This window comes from Emys orbicularis, chromosome 11 (genome assembly GCF_028017835.1).
Source record: "Emys orbicularis isolate rEmyOrb1 chromosome 11, rEmyOrb1.hap1, whole genome shotgun sequence".
Classification (NCBI taxonomy): Eukaryota; Metazoa; Chordata; order Testudines; family Emydidae; genus Emys; species Emys orbicularis.
Genome location: NC_088693.1, coordinates 28130290 through 28151964, shown reverse-complemented (window position 1 = coordinate 28151964; position 21675 = coordinate 28130290). Strand labels below are relative to the sequence as shown.

The 21675-nt window shown below is 40.6% G+C and overlaps 1 protein-coding gene across 3 annotated transcripts in view; it reads right to left on the bottom strand.

The window, feature by feature from the left end:
• Nucleotides 1-21675, bottom strand: part of FMNL2 (formin like 2) — a 272362-nt gene that overhangs the window by 36795 nt on the left and 213892 nt on the right. For all 3 annotated transcript variants that reach the window (XM_065413183.1, XM_065413185.1, XM_065413184.1), the window contains exon 10: nt 3783-3857. In XM_065413183.1, the coding sequence (XP_065269255.1) occupies nt 3783-3857 (75 nt within the window). The remainder of the gene's footprint in view (nt 1-3782; nt 3858-21675) is intronic.

Here is a 21675-nt window from a genome sequence, read left to right as displayed (position 1 = left end):
CAATGGCACACTGGAGGGTAATTTAACAGAGGGCCAAATCCTCTAATTTTAAAATGATCTGTTACACTCTCTTATTTTGTTTAATAAATTCTTGCAACAATAGGGGCAAATCCTGAGGTCCTCTCTCAGGTCCTAATCCTGCAAACATTTATACACATGAGTAAAGAGTTTACTAGATCAAAGTAACTGAATGTAAGAATTATTTTTAAAATTAAACAGTAATGAGTTACTGACAACAGTAACAACCCTTTCTGAAACACTTCTTTTTAGTTACTCTTTCCTCTTTTCACATTAACACCCTCTTATTTACCTCCACCCCCATGTCAGGATATAGTTAACAGAAAATCCTTTTTGTTATCTTCTCCAGTTGACATCAAGCTGAAGTCAACTAGCTGCAGAAATATCTTTATGTTCAGCTATAACTTGAATTATTACTCAAGTTTTAACAATGCCTCCCGGAGTCCTGATTTTTTGGCATAATTTTTTATCATCCTGCCATAACTGACTTTGGCAGATGTTACAAACCCAAATGCTCACACAATATAGGTGGTTCAGCAATCCAACATGGAAGAACTCTCCACATTGGCTCTCTCTTTATGGTCTAGCTTTCCCCCATAACCCTGAAGCATATTTGTCATAGGTTGTTTTTAACAGCATGTGGATATAGTCAGAACCAGATGGTGACAAAAGGATCCAATCTGTCAAACCATTTGTCATTAATTTTCTGTCTTTCTGCTGCAGGCCTGTCAAGTATTTAATTACTTAGAAAAAGTAGGTGGAAGCAACCCAAGGACACAGATTTTATTAGTAATGGGCCAGCTCTTGACAATCCTTACTCAGAGCCATGTTGTTCCATTTCAATCAGATTTCAACATTGACTTCAATGATGAGCTCTAAAAATTCAATGACTCAATAAGGCCCTTTACTCAGGGGGGGCATGGATCAGCATTCACATCATATGCCCTGTCAGTACCCAGAGACAACTGGCCCCACTTTCAGAGAGCACAGTGGGATGGTGCAAGGAGGGATAGGTAGGCATCAACAGGACCTAAATAAGAACTTCATGATTTGGTCCATAATGCATAGTCAGTTACATAGGGCCATAACTATATACAGCATCTAACATGACATAGAAAAGACACACTCTACCCTTAGAGCAGGCTATTTAATAAGTGTAGGCTTGGAAGGATTTGATTATTATTGGTAAATCCCACTATACACTCACAAACAATTTCACTATGCACTCACAAACAAATAAAACAAATTCCATTGATAATAATTGAAATTTACAGATAGGCAAAGTAAGAAAAATGCTGCTTGAGAAATTATTAGCATTTGATTTAAGGGTATTTACTTTGTATATTTTGACATGTGACATTGACAACTTGTGTTTTAATAGTTATAAAGCTTTAACTTTTTGAATCTCAAAATCTACTGTCATTAAATAATTATCATCTGACCCCTCCATTGTCTCACCACCCCGTATCTTCCTGCAACTGTGAAAATTTTAAATCAATAAAAACTGAAAAAATCCTTAAAGCTCATAAATTTGCACAACTGTAAAAATTTCAAGTTATAAAAATCCTTAAAAAATGCTTAAAAATAAACATTGATATTACCTGTTGAAATTATGAAAAAATAAAAATTGAATTCTGCCGAGCCTGGATATATGTAAGTAAAGGTTAGTTTTTCAATATAGTTGGATACTTCCTGGTGGCCTGTGGAGAGCTGGCTGACCACATGGTTCTGTCTTCTTGTTTCCAGCTGCTAAATTGCAGTAAAAGAGGCTAAAAATACACTGAATACTACCCACATATTACTTTTCCATGTAAGCAATTGCTGGAGTCGTTACAGGGATATTATATGATCACGAACAGGTAGGGATATTGCCTTTGTGAATCTCCGTAAGACAAATCTTTCTATTGAGTTGAAGCCAAAAATGTGACAAAGTTTGAGAATACTTAATCTAGATGGTGCCTACCACAATGGAGCTCTGGTCCCACCCTGGAGCTCCAGGTGTCACTGCAATACTACTAACAAAGAGCAAGAACAAGACTGTATGGAGTTCAATAAGCTTAGTGTCGTTATTTTAGATTTTGTAAAGCTTGTGTTTCAACATGAGAAAGTAGCCACACAATTCTGTTTACTGGACAAGCCCAAAGACCGCAGTTTAAACATTCTTTATTGGGTGTCATGTTCTGTTGTTTTTTAAGAGCTCAAATATCAAAAGAAGCAGATGGTTTATTGGATTGGTAATTAGACATTTTGTTTTTACTTCTCCATCATGGGTTTGAGTTTGGCCCAAGTTTGCAGGGGCTGAAAATCATTGCCATGGGACTGCAGTTGAAAACCTATGTGAAACGCCATGGTGGTCTTAATCTAATTCCTAATGGACAGAAGTTCACATTACAAAACCCATCACCACAACTGGCAGTAAGTGCCCTCCTTGTTGGAAGTCTTAGCAGAAAGGCCAAGGCTTGAATGGGCACAGAGACGGAACTATCCTCTCACCCCAAGAAGTGGTCAAATTTGAGGCACATCGGCATGGGCAGCATTCTGAAACTTGCAATGGTGATGCCTGGGTTGTGTCTGTTCTGTGAATAAATAGAGGGCTTTGATTCCAGGGCTTTCAAGCTGACACCTTTAGGAAACACTAAAATTGACTTACGGTACATTTTTCAGACCTACGTTAAGGCTCAATTCATAACAAATTCCTTATGTTCACCATTTAAACTCATTCATCATGTCATGATTAATCAGAGTTTGCAATGCAAGATCTGGAGTTTGGTGTGTATGGGTGCCAATGTACTCTTCTGCTATGTTTCTATTTCCTTCCCTGTTTCAGGGGAAGTGGAGTCTGTGAAAATGCACAAGCAAATTGAGGAACCAATAGTGGTAAAAACTCGTGTTATATTTATCTACAGATAAGGAAGGACAACAGCTGCAATGAGTCTTGGCCATACTTCCCTGTCATATGATGTGATGTGAAGGGTGTTTGAGGATGTTGGCATATGTACACTATGCACATCTTGAGATTTCAGATATTTACTATTCTCCCACCCAGTTAGAGTGCACAGTACTACAAACAAGTCCTCCAGTTGTGCCTGCCAATGATCACATACTATGATATTATAGTATCAGACACTTTTACAAAAGCCTTTCCACTACATCAAAAGTGTCCACATTTTCTATTACCAAGGGCCATATTGGCAACTGACTATGGGCCCAAAGGTAGACATTAAACTGGATAAAAGGGAGCACACTGTAGCAAACTTCATTTTTGACGTGTAGATGGCCCTTCTTACTGATTGCCAGCTTTATTGTTAAATATATGGCATCTAAAGGCCCCATCGGTGATCAGGGCCGCACCATGATAAACACTATACACATGGTAAGCGACTGTCCCTCCCGTAAGAGTTTACAATCTGAACAGACAAGACAGATAAAGGACAGAAGGGGAGACACAGGCGCAGGGAGCCTCACAGCACATCACTGGTGTAGCTGGGTCTAGAATACCGGTTTCCAAGTCCCAGACTGATGCTCTATTGAGTGGTCCACACATATAGCCCGTAAGTACAGTAGCTAATAATAACACATCCTGAGAGTATCAATAGCAAAATTTGAGCAAAGTAAAGAATGGAAGCTATGTACGGTTGAAGATATTCAATACATAATTAACAGAAAAAAATGTATGTAAGTCTCAAAGGAGTATCAGGGAACAGGAAGGGATATAGCAAAAAGGAAAGTTTAAGTTTACTAATGACAATACGTTTAAGACTTACCATAAAGTCTATATTGTTGTCTTCATTTCGGAAGTGTTCCATCAGCTTCTCAAAGCGCTGTTTCTCTCCACAAACCTGCAAAGGGATCACAGTGTACAGTAACTCCTCACTTAATGTCGTCCCGGTTAACATTGTTTCGTTGTTATGTTGCTGATCAATTAGGGAACATGCTCGTTTAAAGTTGTGTAATGCTCCCTTCTAACGTTGTTTGGCAGCCACCTGCTTTGTCCACTGCTTGCAGGAAGAGCAGCCCGTTGCAGCTAGCTGGTGGGGGCTTGGAACCAGGGTGGACCGGCAGCCCCCCTATCAGCTCCCTGCTCCCCTAAGTTCCCTGTGCAGCAGCTGCCCAGCAGGCTAGCAATTGCAGCTGTCCCTCCCCCCCACTGCCATGTGCTGCTCCTGCCCTCTGCCTTGGAGCTGCTCCCCAAGACTCCTGCTTGCTGTGCAGGGGGAGGGAAGGAAGAGGGGGGCTATTGTCAGGGTGTCCCCCTCCCCCCAGCTCCTGCACCCCGTTTACCCCATCTTCCATAGAGCAGGGGGGACACACCAGGGCTCAGGATAGAGGGAGCTTACAGCAGCTGCAGTCTCAGCAAGCTGATCTAATTAACAAGGCAGTGTACTTAAAGGAGAAATGCGCATATCTCCCTCCATTCCTGCTGCCTTGTAAAGTGAGAGAGTTAACCCTTGAGGGCTCAGCCAATTGCTAGTTCATCATTTAGCAGTAAGGGAAATATCCCGCCCTCTGACTCCTCCACCTCAACCAAGCTTCACAATCATCACTGTGTACCAGTATTAAATTGTTTGTTTAAAACTTATACTGTGTGTGTGTGTGTATATATATATATATATATTTATATATATATATATAATATAGTCTTTTGTCTGGTGAAAAAACTTTCCCTGGAACCTAACCCCCTCATCTACATTAATTCTTATGGGGAAATTGGATTCGCTTAACATCGTTTCGCTTAAAGTCGCATTTTTCAGGAACATAACTACAACGTTAAGTGAGGAGTTACTGTAGCTGTTACACAACCACCCACTAGAGGGAGTGCTAAAAACATTAAAACCAAGCTAACATGCTTATTCACAATCCTTTATGCACCAACAGTCTCTTCCCTTATTCAGATTATTTTCTTCATGACAAGTCGCTGCACAAACATTTTTGACCCTCCAAACTCTGACCATCAGCTGTGCTGCAAGTCACCAGGATCAGAACTCAGGCTTAATTATAAAAGAATACTTTGCATGTTTCCTTGCCTTTAAAAAATTTAGGCCAGATCATCAGCTGATGTAAACTGGTGTAGTCAATGGTGGTGAAGCCAACTGAACTATGGCAGTTTACACCAGAGGCAGATGTAGCCCTCTAGCCAGTTTACTAACCAATCATGTTAGATTCTTTTCCCCCTCAACACATTTGAATGTAATGCCATGCTGCAGAAGATCAAATTACAAGGTGAAAAACCATGAAAATTATCCTCTGTCAAATTTAGAGGTGATGTAAGTCAAACACTGGTAAGTCTGTGTAAATGTTAGCTGGTGTGAGTTATATGGCAAAAGGTAGAACAACAGGACCGATGGCAGGAAAAGCAACCAACAAAAGGAAGAAATAAGCTCTGAGATAATGGAGGTCTCAGTACATTATTTTATATCTTTACATCTTTCTAATAGTTAGTTTCCCAGTTTTGATCCCACTCTCCTGACTCCTCAGCATAATACATTGTTTATACCAATTTACAGCAGAGTTGCAACACAGTAAATAAGTTGAAGGGTGAAGGAAGCTGGAGTGAATGAGTGCTACAACCATAACGAGGAGGACATAAATAGATTGCTAGGGCAGGTCTACACTAACCCCCCAATTCGAACTAAGGTACGCAACTTCAGCTACGTGAATAACGTAGCTGAAGTTCGAAGTACCTTAGTTCGAACTTACCTCCGTCCAGACGCGGCAGGCAGGCTCCCCCGTCGACTTCGCGTACTCCTCTCGCCGAGCTGGAGTACCGCAGTCGACGGCGAGCACTTCCGGGTTCGACTTATCGCGTCCAGACAAGACGCGATAAGTCGAACCCAGAAGTTCGATTTGCTTGCCGCCGAACTACCGGGTAAGTGTAGACCTACCCCTAGAAAGATCCGATGTCCTCTCATTCCCCACCCAAGAACTGCATTTCTTAACACTGATGTGTAATCTAGGTCATCATTTATACACTTTCAGAATCTGGCCACAAGAAACTAAATTCCAGGAGTCTTTTCTCCTCAAAAAGCAGTTCAAATGAGACAGACAAGATAACTCACCTAGAGAGAGACTTAAGCGCCTTTCACTACCAGATGGGGGAGCACTGATTCATAGCCCCATAGAATCATAGAAAATTAGGGTTGGAAGAGACCTCAGGAGGTCATCTAGTCCAAACCCCTGCTCAAAGCAGGACCAACACCAACTAAATCATTCCAGCCAGGGCTTTGTCAAGCCGGGCCTTAAAAACCTTTAAGGATGGAGATTCCAGCACCTCCCTAGGTAACCCATTCCAGTGCTTCACCACCCTCCTAGTGAAATAGTGTTTCCTAATATCCAACCTAGACCTCCACCACTGCAACTTGAGACCAATGCTCCTTGTTCTGTCATCTGCCACCACTGAGAACAGCCGAGCTCCATCCTCTTTGGAACCCCCTTCAAGTAGTTGAAGGCTGCTATCAAATCCCCCCTCACTCTGCAGACTAAACAAGCCCAGTTCCCTCAGCCGCTCCTCATAAGTCATGTGCTCCAGCCCCCAACTATCCTTCTAATAAAGTGCTTGAAGCTCATCTTCACTGGATCTGACTTTACTATAGGGCCAATCCTGCCTCCTCCCGTGAGGTCAGGGGGCCCTTGGCAGAAGAACTAGTGCATTTCTGCTGCACATGGGGGAAATGGTGGGGAAGAATTGGGCAAGGCCACACAGGGCTCCCTTGCATGGCACAGAAATTTGCCTCTGTGGAGAGAGTCAGAAAGGTGTAAGTGACAGATAGGTCTTGTATGGGCACCTGGCACTAGGGTAAATTATATCAAATAGGTGAGCTGCAACAGCAGTTCACAGGCAGTGAGCAGCACAGAGGCTCCCTTACTCCCCGCAAATACCCTTTGAGGCCAGTGAGATTGCTTGCTGGAGTAAGGGTTTGTGCTTGTGCATTTCTTTGCAGGATCAGGACCTAAAGTTGGAGGGGGATCACAGTGCAGCAGTCACAAAAGTTCCAGTGTTAGTATGAATACCAGAGATTAGGAACCACCACCTTTAAACACTGCACTAAATAACACGGTGGGTCAAATTCATTCCCAGTGTAACAGCACAGATTTAGACCAAGAACAGAACAGAACAAAATAACAATGGTTTAAAAGAATTTGAGATTCTCAGGGGAAACCAGTAAGATTAATGTGGTTAAATACCCTAACAAATCAATACATAACAGTACACAGATAACATGAATACATAAGCTAGCTAGCTGTTGCCATTTATTCCAGAAAAAGAAAAAAATCCATAGATCTATTTGCTTGCACATGGAAAACAACTTGAATTATTTATTATCAAAGGTAATTGTTTCCAGTCAACAGCCATATGTCTTATGCTCTCCAGTGCATTTCTATTTTTCAGATATGTTTGCTTACGTATGTCAATGCTTTTAAGAGGCTAAACTGTGATATATAATCACTGTATTCACTAAAACTTGATTTTACACGAATACTGTAGTTCATAGCCTCTGGGCCACATTTTTAAAGGGTACTTGGCTTGGTTGCTCATTTCTGCACCTGTAAATCATTTATGTATCCCACAAAATATAATTTATGTGCACAAATGGCATCTAGCTAGCTCATTTGCAAGTGAAAATATCATTTGCACACACAGATTCTGTGCTATTTATGTAGGCACCATCTATTGTGTGCATATAAAATAGCAATCACAGGCACAGATTTAGAGGCTGTAGTTGGACATATGTCCCTACTGTACATGTACTGGCACCCATCACTATGAAACTTCTTGTACTGGAGAGATATAAATGTTTTTAGACCAAATTCTGCTGTCAGATATGGGTGTAGGCGCCTTCTAATGAAGTCAATGTCAGCCCAGCATACACCTGAAGCCAGGGAGAGAATTTTCCTGCTTAGACCTTCAGCTCATTTCTGCTGTCCTTCAATTCAATGGCAAACTCCCAGTGATGTCAGCAAGAACAGGAATTGGCCCATTACGTTTTCATAGAAAGAATGTGTCTTTATCAGGGCAGTGCATATCTGAGTGAACTGATACGCACACCTTTATTAGTACTGCATCAAATTATGCTCTCGACTGTGCCTGCCTCAGAAAGAGGTTCCTAGCACAGGTATGGAATATGTGGCCAGTGGGATTATAACTGGAAACGCTATGCTGATGGGGAAGGACCCGAGAGAGCAGCATAGAGGGGCTAGCCCTCAGCAGGACTGGAACTTCCCTTTTTTTGTGGATTCTCAGGATCTGTGAGGATTAAAGGCCACACCCTTTGCCTTCCCAAATCTTAGTCCCAAGGGGAGACCTAGCAGGAAAATCTGGGAGGCACTGTTGGCAACTCTCATGGTTTTATCAATAGTCTCAGGATATTTGGTGTTTTTCTTAAAGTCCCAGCTCCTGGAATCATGTGAGTCTCCGATTTCATTAAAAAGGGAGGGGAAAAAAAAGAAGTTTCTAGGCCCAGGTTGTGAAGAAAAGCTCAAAAATGGGACCCGAGTGCAAGCTAAGGCTTAAAAACCAGACGGCAAAAAAACAAACACAAAAAAACCAGCCAAATTGTGTTTTTGCAAATCTCACGATTTCTTGGGGTCTGACCCATGATTTTTGAATGCTCATGTGTAGGGTTGTTAGTACTGGCAAGGTTAACTTCTCTGAAGCTAAATTCTCAGCCTTTCCTGGGCTCTCTGTCACCACAGTCTCCCAGATTTCTCACCAGGAGGGATGATATGACCATATGCCAGTTTTAAGTTACCTATCCTACCCTTCCTAGGTCATTTTTCTTGTTAAAAAGTAAACTCTGAATCAAGGACAATTTTTTTGGATGTACAGTGCCTAGCACAATGGGTCTTGATTTGGGCTTCAGGGTGCTAGTGTCATATCAATATTAAATAGTCATAGCAAGTTATAAATCTCTGGAAAGGAAGTTTTATAATGAAACTGCTAGATGGTCCTTAGTGTAACAGCTCCAACAGTGCTATTATCACCATGGTTAATTAACAGATTACTTTTTATCCTCTTTGGCTTAACATAGGTTATTCAGTTTGGCAGGCAAAAATATTATAACAGCCTTCCTACAATAAAGAGACATGCAATGTAGTTCTGAAGAAGAGTTCTGTGTAAGTTCGAAAGCTTGTCTCTCTTGCCAAGAGAAGCTGGTCCAATAAAAGATATTACCTCACCCACCCTGTCTCTATAATAAAGAGACATGTAATTGAGCTTGATGGCTGAGACATGAGCATATAAATTTACAAGTCTTGGTCTCCCAATTTAAGGAGGGCATGGCTTCCCATGGATCACCCTCGCAGATAATAGCAAAGTTGGTCTTTGTTTACTTTCAAATTTGCTGTGGGTAGTTCAGGGACTCCTTGCTGTGTGCAGTTGCAAAAAGAAGTGATCAACTTCACAGCACCATTTGAAGCAGAAATTAAATTCTCCTGACGTCAGAGTGCTAATCTCAGACAGGAGCTAAATGCACCAACAGCTGCCTGTGGAGTCCGCTGTTAATCTTCACAAAATGAACCATTTCCTTCCAGCTTCTCAGAACTTCTCATTATTAGTGAGGAACAAAACTCATCCATGTATGGTCTCCTTCCTTCAATGCTCAAAGTTTCCAGAAGCAGAAAGATGGTGTCAACCTGTGGTATACTCAAGCCTTGAAAGAGACAACGTTGACTAGTGGAAGCAAGCGTAACTCCTGCTTGCTCAGAGTATCACTCTGTCCCCCTGTAGTAGTGGCTAGTCCCTCTCCTAAAGATTATTGAGCCTGCTATAGCCTTGCCTAAGAAACGTATCTTTTTAGCTCATGCAGTAAAGGCTTATGCATTAAGCTCCAAAGGTCCCAGGTTTGATCCCCGCAGCCGAAGCCCCTGTGTGGGTCAGCATCACACAAGAAACTGCTGCTTCCTAAACCTGTGACTGGTTTAATATGTGGCAAGCAACTTTTCCATGCCTCAGTTTCCATGTCAATAACAACACTTATTAATTCACCTTACAAGGGTATTGTGAGAATTAAAGGGCTTTAGAGTTGAATAGTTCTATATAAGTGTTAGTGGAGTCATATATATGTCACCAGTCCATATAAGAGAACTAGTAGTGTTTACACACTTTCTTCTTAGTCAAATCTGGACTAATGCCCCTGCATTGTTAGTGGGCAAAGTGCTATGGAGGTTGTTTTTCTGATGACATGTAAATCCCAGGCCCTATCATTAAAATCTGGCACTTTTCAGAGAAAAATTATCACTGGCTTAGTGGCAGCTAAAATCAAATGGTTAATTACATTCTGCCCATCTACACTGTCCTGTAGTTTTGATGGAATAAAGATTTCTCCATTCCCCATCCTAAATTGTAGTGTAGTGTTACTCTAGTATTTAAAGAATGGCAGCTTCCATTCTAGATATGGCTGCATTTGGTTAGTAGATGAAATGATCCTAGCGTGTCAGCGTCTGTCATGAGTTTCACACACTCTGTTTAAGATTTGGAGACCACTGAATAACAGGCTGTGACAGGGTGTTGGGGAAAGGGTTGCAAATTCAGCCCTCTGTCACGCCCACTCCTCATTAGGGAAACAAATTAGAGCAGGCTGGAGGTAACCTGGCCCTAACTGGGGAGGCAGAGACAGCAGTTACCTAATTAGCCTGGGGTTGCATAAAAGCCTTAGGGGAAGGATGCCAGGGGAGAGCAGGAGGAAAGGAAAAAGGCAGGGAATGGAAGCAGGGCGATAGCTCTCCCTTCCTGCAGACGGTGAAGGGTTACTTGTACTTAGTGAACCGGTGGTGGGAACAAGCCTGAGAATAAAGTGCACCACTGGTTACTAAACCCAGGGTCTCTGAGTGACTTTGTGAACCTAGCAGGCCCTGCCACGCTCTGCTACACGGGCGCAGTATAAATGTGAGCTGGTATTTGTTATGTCTGATCTTCCCTCCAAACCCACCACTGCTGCACTGGTTATTAGAAATCACCCAAGGAGTAAGTTAGGGGCAGGTGGCAATAGTTGGTACTTAATACATTTATAATTATATTTGTCTTAGATTATAAGCTCCTTGGGGTAAGGACACAATGGGGCTATTTCCCTAATTTTTTTTTTTTTTTTTTTTTGCATCACCACCACAAAAATAATATATAAAGGTCGGAGGCTGAAAGCAGAGAGGAGCTATGGGGAAGGAGGCTGCAGTCACTCCCTGGGATGAGGAAGGTTCTTAGAGACACAGAGGAAGTCCAGGGGGAGAGTAAGCCCTGAGATCCTGTCCTGGAGTAAGGAGTCTAGCATGAGACTAGAAGGGGGTAAAGTAGCAATGGGAAGCAGAGAGGCTGTGTAGGAAGGAGCCCAGGGAAACAACAACAGGGATGCGGATGGCGCAGACCTGGACTGCCAGTTATACGGTCCCTAGGCCAGAACCCAGTGTTGTGGACCTGCCCAGGATCCCCTTTGGCTTAACACAGGTTGGGACTGAACACTGTCCTGTTGGGCTTTGTATCCCCAGAAGGGGAGGACTAAATGGTGACCTAGCCAGGGGGCCAAGTTGCCAAAAGAGAGACTATTGCAGAGTGAGCAGAAAGGGGCACCTCAGGCTGCTTTCCCAGACCTAGACATGAGGAGGCGTACTAGTGGTGAGTGGGAAATCTCGTACCGTGCCTCTCACATGTGTTTCTTGCCTTCTGTTCTGATTGTATATGATATACACAATATGATACATGTCTTGTTACCATTGTGTACAATTGCTGCACTGGATTATTATTTGGACATTTGTGGTCAGATCCTGATGTCAATGGGGTCTTTGGCACTGGATCTCCCTGTAAGAGTGTAGAGCTGGGACACTGATTAAGATGGACTAATTGGCTGGATAATACCATTTATATATATATATATACACACAGAGAGAGAGAGAGAGAGCCCTTATCCTGTAACATGTAACCAATAGGCCTCTGTGTGGGCTCAACTATTCCCTTGCACACCAAACATTGTAGGATTGGTGCCTAAGTTCCATCTCATACACATGTTATATTATTTATTGCTTTTTAAATGCATCCAGTTAAACTCTAAGCACATGTACAATAAGATAAACAAACACATTACAAAACAAATTACACCAATTAAAAAAAATAGACTTCACTCTTCAGTCAATCAAGTCAACCCAACCATCAACACCACACATACGAAACAGACTGCATTCTCTTTACAATATATACCATGGAAGTAATGATAGGGCATTTAAAGCATAATGTATTTTGAACATTGATGGAAGGAATATGTTATGCCTGAAGAAGAACAGGACTAATAATTCAGGTCAAAGACCCAATGAGACATAGCTGAGATGGACTGAATGGAAACAAGCACTAATGGATAGAGCTAGTCTATTTGATGCTTCTTTCACATTTGAATCAAGCCAGTCCACAGCTGTCATAAGTAGTGGGAGAAACACACATAAGGCTGATGTAGATGGGCTTTATAGTGGAGAGGAAACCTCTCAAGATGGGTTTGAAAGAACTGACATGTTTAGAAAGTGATTGGTGTGGCTGTTATGCTTTACTTTCTGACTTGTAAAGCTGATAGGAGATTTTTCTACAGAAACAATTTTCAAAAAGTCTTTCTGCAGAACAATGAAGTGTCTTGCTGGGAGATCAAAGCACAAGTGTTCATTGTGACACCCCACAATACTGTGCTGACTGCTAGAACATCAATTGCTCCAGGGCGTTTCTCATTGAAATCAAGGGAGAATGTGCAAGTTCCTGCTTCCACCCAGAAATGCTTTGCTTTGCAGTGGGTGGCACAGGAGATGGGGAGAGACAATTGGTCACATTGATAAAGAAACTATTAGCATAAGTGCTACAAAGCCAAAATCCAGACTCAAATATGAAATGCTCATAAGTACACTCAGAAAAGGTAGGCAACTCAAACAATAAATGACATGTAATGCCCATCATGACAAGACTCTCCTGGATGCTTCACAATCATATATCAGATATTTTAAAACAAAGGACCAAATCCTTGCACTGCAACAAACTGGATGCAAAGTACCTCCACAGAAACACAAAAGAAGTGATAATAAGTGCCAATATCCTGTCTAGCTCTGGGCTACTCCACTTCCTCCACACAGATTATTCCTGCCAGAATCAGGAATAATTTGTGTTTATGGCACACATAAAGCTCATTGTCTGGTCTGGTCTACTTACAGCCCTGTCCTGGAGTGCCCTACCATGGGTCTAGCAGAATAGATTCTTAGTAAGTCTGGAGGATTGCCAGATTGAGGGCATAAAAATTCTGCCTCATGTTCTGCTTTGGCCCACGTCTCTTCTGGAACATGCACCTAGACAACAGCAAAATACAAAAGAGGACAAAAGATGCAATATTCTAAAGATGCTGACATCTAGAATTAGCTCTCCCAGGAAGAGCCAAACAGAATACCCAAATCTGTCTGTCAGAATTGATTAAACCTGCTCAGATATGAGTGGATGTAAGTCAATGGGAGTTTCTCCATTGATTTGAATGGGAGTTGGATCAGATCTATCATTGTATATTAAGTTCCAAGCCTTTTTACTACTGTAGTAAATGGGATAAATGGTTCATTAAAACTGATGTTCTGACATAAATCTTGCTGTGCTCTGGAGACACCCCCTGAAACAGTCATCATTCACAGAAGTAATAGAAGAAAATTCAGGCTCACCCAAACTTTAGATTCTAAGCAAACGAGTATCTCTGATGCCATTTCAGAAAAACTAGAACTGATTTAAATATAAAAACTGTATATTATCAGCATTTATATGGAAATAAACTTGGTAGTGCATAAGATCCTCCAGTGATAAGATAAACCCAGAACAATCAAGGATTGAGTTCTGGGAGACTTCACATGAACGATTCCACACTGATGATGGACAAATGCTGACAAACAAATGCTAACTATTTATGATTAGTTAATTAAATCGGGAAACAGCCTATTGTCTACCAGCCCAACAGTCAACTGATGAAGATAGTAAACAAATGACACTGGCTCAGTGGAGCAGAGCAGCAGACGTGGAAAGGGTAGGGGGAGAGAGAAACAAAAAAAAAACCAGGACTGTGGCTGTCAGTGGTTGCTTACAGATATCTCACCCTGTCATCAGGTGAGGCAGTGCTGGGAACATGCGCATTACAAGAGGCAGTGAACTGACTTTAATCTTTGATAATAAATTGTATCATCTCATAAAAGAGCAAAATTGTAGCTTCAGTCTAGAGCCTAAAGACTGGCAGATGTCCAAGATATGATGAAATCAAACCCAAATGCATAAAATCATATGTAGCCATTTATATCTGAATTCATTTCCAGGATCTGTTATCCACACTGGAAGTATGAGTAAGACCAAGAAAACTGATCTTACATTTATCATCATTATTCAACACAAGAAGAAAGACTAAAGAGGTTACCACAGTTATTAAAAAAACCTCTGTCTACATTAAGATGGTGAAAAAGACATTTTAGGCCAGTGGTCCCCAACCTTTTTCATCTGGCGGGCGCCAGACGATGAGCCACGGAGGACCGTGGCGGCGGAAGACCATCCACCGAAATGCCACTGAGAAGCGGCGTCATCCAGAGATGTCGCCGCCGAAATGCCGCCGAATCGGCAGATGCTCGTCCGCCGGCCAGTACGTGGGCGCACTTAGACGCCCCGGCAGGCGCCATGGCGCCCGCGGGCACCGCGTTGGGGACCCCTGTTTTAGGCTGTATCAGCCTGTATCATTCCAGAAGAACAACGTGTTTTGTTTTGATTTTGGAAAGCCACCCACTATGGATTCTTTCTTTAAAGAGGACTAGGAATATGCTAACGAGGTATTCATTTCATAGATATATCACAAATGTATAATAAAATCCTACAGAAAAACAGTAAGATCTCTTATGGGAAGTTTGATGAAGATGATGTCCACATCACAGCACTATATGTTAGGTCATATAATTCAGTGTTTCTCAGGCTTTTTGATACCAGGAACTGGCTTGCTGCCTTCCTAAACTGTGTCAGGGAGATCTCAGGGACTGGCGCCAGTCCACACACCGGTCATTGGGAAACACTGATATAGTTCACATCCAGACCACCCAAAAGGAAAGTTCAAATAAGGCAATATGACTGATATGTTGTTCCTGTTCTTGCTACATTTGTATTTAGGCAAGCTCTGGAAAGAGTACCTGAGCAGAGAGTTAGAGACAAAGAGATATTGTCATGTGATACTTTCAACAAATTAGTGTTGCCAGATGGACAGCATGTGAGAGATGAAATGAAAATCTGTTCTTCTAGAAGCAGGGTCTCCTCCTACTCAGACAATATCCAATTACACAAAGAAACATCTAACTTTATTGAAGAATGTGCTCATCTCTCAATTTAGCAGCAAGAAGATACAGTGTGATACATGTGAATAGTGTGATACGGGTACTCATTATTTCAAAGTTTGGAGTCATAGTTTGTTGGCCAATGGTATGAAGTGCATATTATGAAAGACAGCTTATGGAACACTATCTCTTCAACATCTGGGATATTTTTGTTTGTAAGGCTGAAAAGATTTGCCCTGTCCAGATACAAAGATTGACTCCCAGTAATATATTTATTTATGGAGCTGTATGCCATGAAAAGTACATGATTATAAGTATTTCTGGGGGACTGAGCTCTGTGTCTGGGCAGGACAATAACAGATATAGATATTACAAATATATAAATTTAAAGGAAAGATAACAGATATAGATATTATAAACATATAAACAAGAAATGCCACTGCTACCAGGAAGTGACCTTTGATGTTCTCAAAAATCCACGGAGAATATGTCTGAAATCTCTCAAAGTATTTTGATCTTGAAGCTATAAATGCTGATAACAGTTGACTAAAGCCAGAAGATGAATTTTTCTGAAGGCTAACCTTGGAAAATATAAACCTTAGCAAAGGTTTTGCAATTACAGAAATTTTCTAGCAGTACAGATGTTGAAATGACTAGCAAATCATGTGCTTCTCCAAGGTTATTTTAAACTGCTTCCTCTTCCCCTTTCCTTAAGACATCAATAAGCTTTCAAGTTCTATAACAGTCACTGACTTTATACAAGCAGAAGAAGCAGCACAATGAATATGTATATTCCACAGCATACACTGTAAGAACTAGCGCTACCGATTATGGATAGGGTAATGATAAATATGCTGATGTACAAGCAACACAAAAAATTAAAGAGACACTTTTCTAAATGTTTATTTCTTTCCGTGCTTCTCTGTCCTGACTCCACAATGCTTTCTTTTTCTTCTTCTTATAATAGTCTGCTGTGATCAGGAGGTCCTGCTGTAACACCCTTTTAAAGAAATACTCTGTTTTGACTCATTGGGCTGACATTCTTGCAGTTTGTTGGAGAACAAAAGATCAATTTTCTTTCACGTTATTGGTTAAGTAAACAGTTACTAAAAACTTACTAGGTTAAAATACTTTTTACCTTTTTATGGAGAGGACTAAGCTGCTCACTATTTCCATTTTCTAACACTTACAGACATTATTTATAATACTAAATTATTGTAACAACCAACTGGAATAATTAAGACACACTGTTTGCTATAAATGTAGCTCATCATTTAATTATAGAAATTTGAATCTAAATAAAGCATTGTGAGAGTTTGAGGCTAAATAATATCTCTCACTCCCCTGAAGTGAAAACTAGTGAAAGCTAACCAATGAGGGTTCAAGTGCCATTCCACTGCTTTTTGAGTTCACTACATAAAACATTCAAATTACTCTTGGCATGATTAGCACAATACTAGCAGTCATTACCAGACTATGATCAATGGGGTTTCAAGTCTTTTTACTTGTGAGACATTTAAATCTGAATGACACATATATAAACCAATTAAATCGATGATAAAATGACCAGGAATTACATGTGTCACCTGATGACTCTTTATCATTTCACTCTTTTACTAGTTTTACTAGCACACAGAGAGGGCCTGATTCTTCCCTCAGTGACTCAATTCCTCTTTGATTCTTCAATGGAGTTACCCCGATTTACACCTGTGCACATGACAGAAAAGTCAGTCCCGCTGTTGAAATAACCAGAAAACCATGTGCTTCCCAAAATTTATTTTCTGTTTCTTTCTTCAAACATATCTGACCTTCCCCCCCCTCCCTTTAAGTTTATCTTAATCCCAGTTTCTTCTTTCACATTATTTCCTCTATCCTCACCTTTTCCAGAAACAAACCTAGCTGGCTGCTTGAAGGGCCTAGTTAAACAAAGCACATAAATATATGTTTACTTTTAAGCACTTGTTTAAGTCCATCCCCATCCAGAAAAGCACTTAAGTATATGCTGAGCTACAAGCCACTGGATTCAATGTGATTTAAGCACATGCTATATGCTTAATATGTTTAAGCATATGTTAATAAAATACTTAAGGGCTTTGCTGAATCAGAACCCAAGTAAAGAAAGAGTGTTGTCTACTGGTCAGAGCAGAAGACTGGGAGTTGGAACTACTGGATTCTATTTCTATTTTTGTATGAGAGTGGTCAAATCAGTTAATCTTTCTTTTCCTCAGTCTATATCTATGGCAATACTGTCATATGTCATCAAATAGTTTTGTGAGGCTTATTTAATTATGGCAGAGACCTGTGGTCCATATTCAATTTTACTTAGTTTTTACTCAGGAAAATTCTCATATGCTTTAAGGGGAGTTTATCTGACTAAAATCTGAATAAGGATTCCAGGATTTTACCATTATAAAACTTATAAAGTGCTTTGAAATCCTTGGGTGAAAGACTCTCTAAGCATCACATATTATTTTAGATCTCCATTAGAGTCAGGAAAATAATGTTTGCAAAAAATGCTGAAGTTGTTTTCTTTTTGTAGGATTGAAAATTGTTTTATTTATTTTTGTAAAATTTTTAATAATATTTTAATCATATTTTAAAATAAAAATGGTTATTGAAATTATTTATTTACTGGACACCAGGTTTTTGGTTAATGAAAAATTTCTCTAACCATTTCCAAAAATACAAAAATACTTCATTTCAAAAAGAGTCAATGTTTTGACCAAAAAAATGTTTATTTCAAAAAATTTCAGCAAGTTTCATCGTGGCCAGAATTTTTTGTGGATTCATTTTTGGGACCTGCTCTGTGCCAGCCAAATCACTGAACCTCTCTCTTCCTCACTTCACCTATCTATACAGCTTTTACTAATTTACCTCACAAGGGTATTCGGAATCTTCATTCATGGGTGCATAGTGCATAGTGTTGAGACTGAGCCCTTGTTGAAAAGTACTATTTGTTGCAGAGTAAAGAATTTGTTTTCTGTAACAGGTACTTACATCAATCATCAGCGGCCTTCCTGCTTGCCTGATATCAAAGTAGAACTACCAACCTAGGCTACCAGAGCAGCAAATAAAATGTGCCGTCACTTAACAAGCCACCAACGTTACATGATTTAGACTTAGCCCTCCTATGTATTCCTCGTCTCAAAACAGTGAACAGACTCCAGGATTCTGTCTAGATTGTACTAAAGCCACACTAATAGAAAAGAAGCTTAACTCCCATTTCTACAGTGTGTCCATACTGGTATAATAATGGAAGTGGAAGACACATAAGATGAGGAATGTGATTCTTAGTTTGGTTCATTAGTTTTATAAGCTGAGGGCGGGACATAGTTAAACCATAGCTGAGGGTGTAACGCCCTGCATACATCCTAGTAATGATGCCAAAATTGTTTAAAATATTCCTCACCATTATTTTTGTGAGAGACCTTCATCTTTGCTACCTCAAACACATTTTTATGGCATCCTGCCTACATCAAAGGAAAGCCCTGAAGATTATTAGACGAGGATGAATGCAGCAGCTGAGCTGATGCAACAAATGACTATTGGTGGAGGAATAGCATAGGAATGAGAGGCATTAATGTAGAAAACTCTATAAAAATATACAATGCTTTCCAGGCCTTAATCTGTCAAGTGCTTCTTAAATGGTAAGCCCATTTGCAAATTGACTTTATATATCAGAGAAAGATATGAAGCATGAACCTTTAAGAAGTTATGACAACCTATTTTCTGATAGCGTTAGGGGTGCTTCAACTTGACAGAAAAGGCCTGCAGAGGCTCAGGCACTGATTTTTACTCAGGGGAGGATTAACATGCCATTTATAGCACAGGAAATCTCCAAGTAAAACTTACTTGTCTTACAGCCAACCAGACAAAGGAAAGCCCAAAGTTATACACTGTTCACCGCTGTCAGAAATAGACAGGTATGTTAGCAAGTTTGTACAAGGATCATGTGCACAACCACCATGTGAAACAGGTGACTATTAACACTTAGCGCCAGAGAGAGAAATTCTAATGATCTCCTTAGATCCTCCTTGCTAGGATTCAGGAACTTGTGCGTTATAATCCCACTTTGTTCCCCACTTCCTTGATGGAAAAGTCATTTAATCACTCTACTCAGCTGCCCCAGCTGTAAAATGGGAGTGCATAAGGATGCTGTGAGAATTAATCAGTTGAGGCTAGAGCCTGGTCCTATTGATGCCAAAAGGCTTTGGATCAGGGCCTTGCATGTAAGTAAAACAGTGCTACATACACTTTAGGAGTTATTATTAATTAATTATTATTATTATAAATAATTGAACAGAGAAATTTAGCTCCACTCGCAGCTCAGACCAGGGAGCAAACCTAATTCAAAGCCTCAAGAGCTGAAATGAAGCGTCAAGATTTTGAGGTCTCAGTTTGAGCTACTCTGACCTTTAGAACCCTGGTACTTTCCAGTCTGCTAGGCAAATGGTTGTTTCCAAGGGAGAAATTATAGAAGTTCTAGAAAAGTTCTCATGCAGGACTGGCTTAAAACTCTGCATTATGGGTCCAGCTCTAATCTATATCTGTATATGCAATATGTCTGTAGTTTACAAAGACTTAAAAATGTTACAATCTGATGGGAGAGTTCTGCTTTATAATAATTTTAATTCTTTGGCAACTTTAGACACATGCAGACTTTATAATCATATCATATCTGTGTACACACCATGTATGCTACAGGTATGTACAATATATACATATAGATACACACAGAATACCTTAGGAAAGTAATTAATCTTTGCTATCTTACTATAAATGCAAATCTCAACACAACCTCTTAAGTATGGCACCTATAAAAATGTCACATTTATAACCTTGGGGGGAATCCTTCAGACTCCACATATTCAGGGCCAAATTCTCTGGCTCACTCTACTCCTGTGGTACGTACAGAAAGCAGCTGGGTCTTGCCTGCTGAGAATTCCCCTCTCCCTAGGGAAGTCCCCAGTGGGTGTAAAGCAGAGAATCTGCGCCCCCAGTGTTTTGTTTTTTCTATAATTGTCTGCTTTTTACTCAAATACAGGTATTTTCAAAAATATGTTATAAGACATAAAAATGGCCACACTGTCCTGTGCACACTCTGGTAATATTGCAGAGAATGAACAAACCCTAATCCGCGGGCTAGGCTGATGCCGTCACTGAGGCCAGTGAATGAAGGTGATTCATCATGAGCAGGTGCCCACACATGTTCATGTCCAACTCATTAGGAATAGATTCATGGGAAATTGCTGTATGCAGTAAAAAGGTACAACTGTCTGAAACATTACATGAGAGAGAAACGGTGGGTGAGATCATATCTTTTATTGGACCAACGTCTGTCCAAGCTTGCTTCTTTCACCATCCAATAAAAGATATTACCTCACCCACCATGTCTTTCAAATATAACATTACACATGCTAATAGGGGTAGAAAAAGTTCTGCTCATGTGCTGCCTTTCTGAGAGAAAAGTTGAGCAAAGCAGAGAGGTTCTGGCACCCACCCTGCAAATGAGAGGACATACAGCTAGAAAAGAATAGAACTTGGGTTTATAGAGCACCTTTCATACCCAAGGGATTCACTTTGCAAAGGTATGAGTTAGATACTGATACTGCAGTGATTGTGCAGCCAAACACAGACATCATTATAACTTCAGAAACAGCTTATGCCCAGCCCTAGACCTTGGAATTGGTGTCTTTTGAAAGAGGGAATTCTGGCTAAGACAACTATGTTATCCCACACTCCCTCTGGGGGGAAAAATAGTACCTCGGTGTCTTTAATTTCCACTAGGACAGCCACTAGGGACTTGCCTTTAATAGCCCATACGAAGGACAGCACTGCCAACAATGCACAAAACCCAGTTTTGTAGCGTCAACATTGGGTACAAGCTTAAAAATCTTCCTAGAAGTGAGAATGCTCCCACATGAGCCATACCCTCAGCAGTACTTCACTAACATCTGCGTAAGAAAAAATCAGTTCAACAAGTTTTTTTGCTGGGCTTGTATTCTTCCTGTGTCTACTTTGCTGATTTAAGAACACCCTGTGATAATGGAATGCTCCACTGTGGGCAAGTTAGCCTCTGCACCATCCAATAAAAAGTCTCCAACATTCTTGGAGCCTTATAACACAAAACTCTTAGTAAAAAAATAAATGCATGATAATATAGTTATAATGCACTGTAGAAACATGAACTAACTGATGCGGGTGACAATGGGCTGGTAAATGTCTGACTTCTCTATCCCCAAGCAACATGGGACCTGCTCTTTCTCACACTGAAGTCAATGAGAATTTTGCCTTGAGCATAAATGGGTCCAGGAAGAGGCTCCTTGTGATGACAAGGTTCTATTACCCACACTTGACATGAAAATTCTT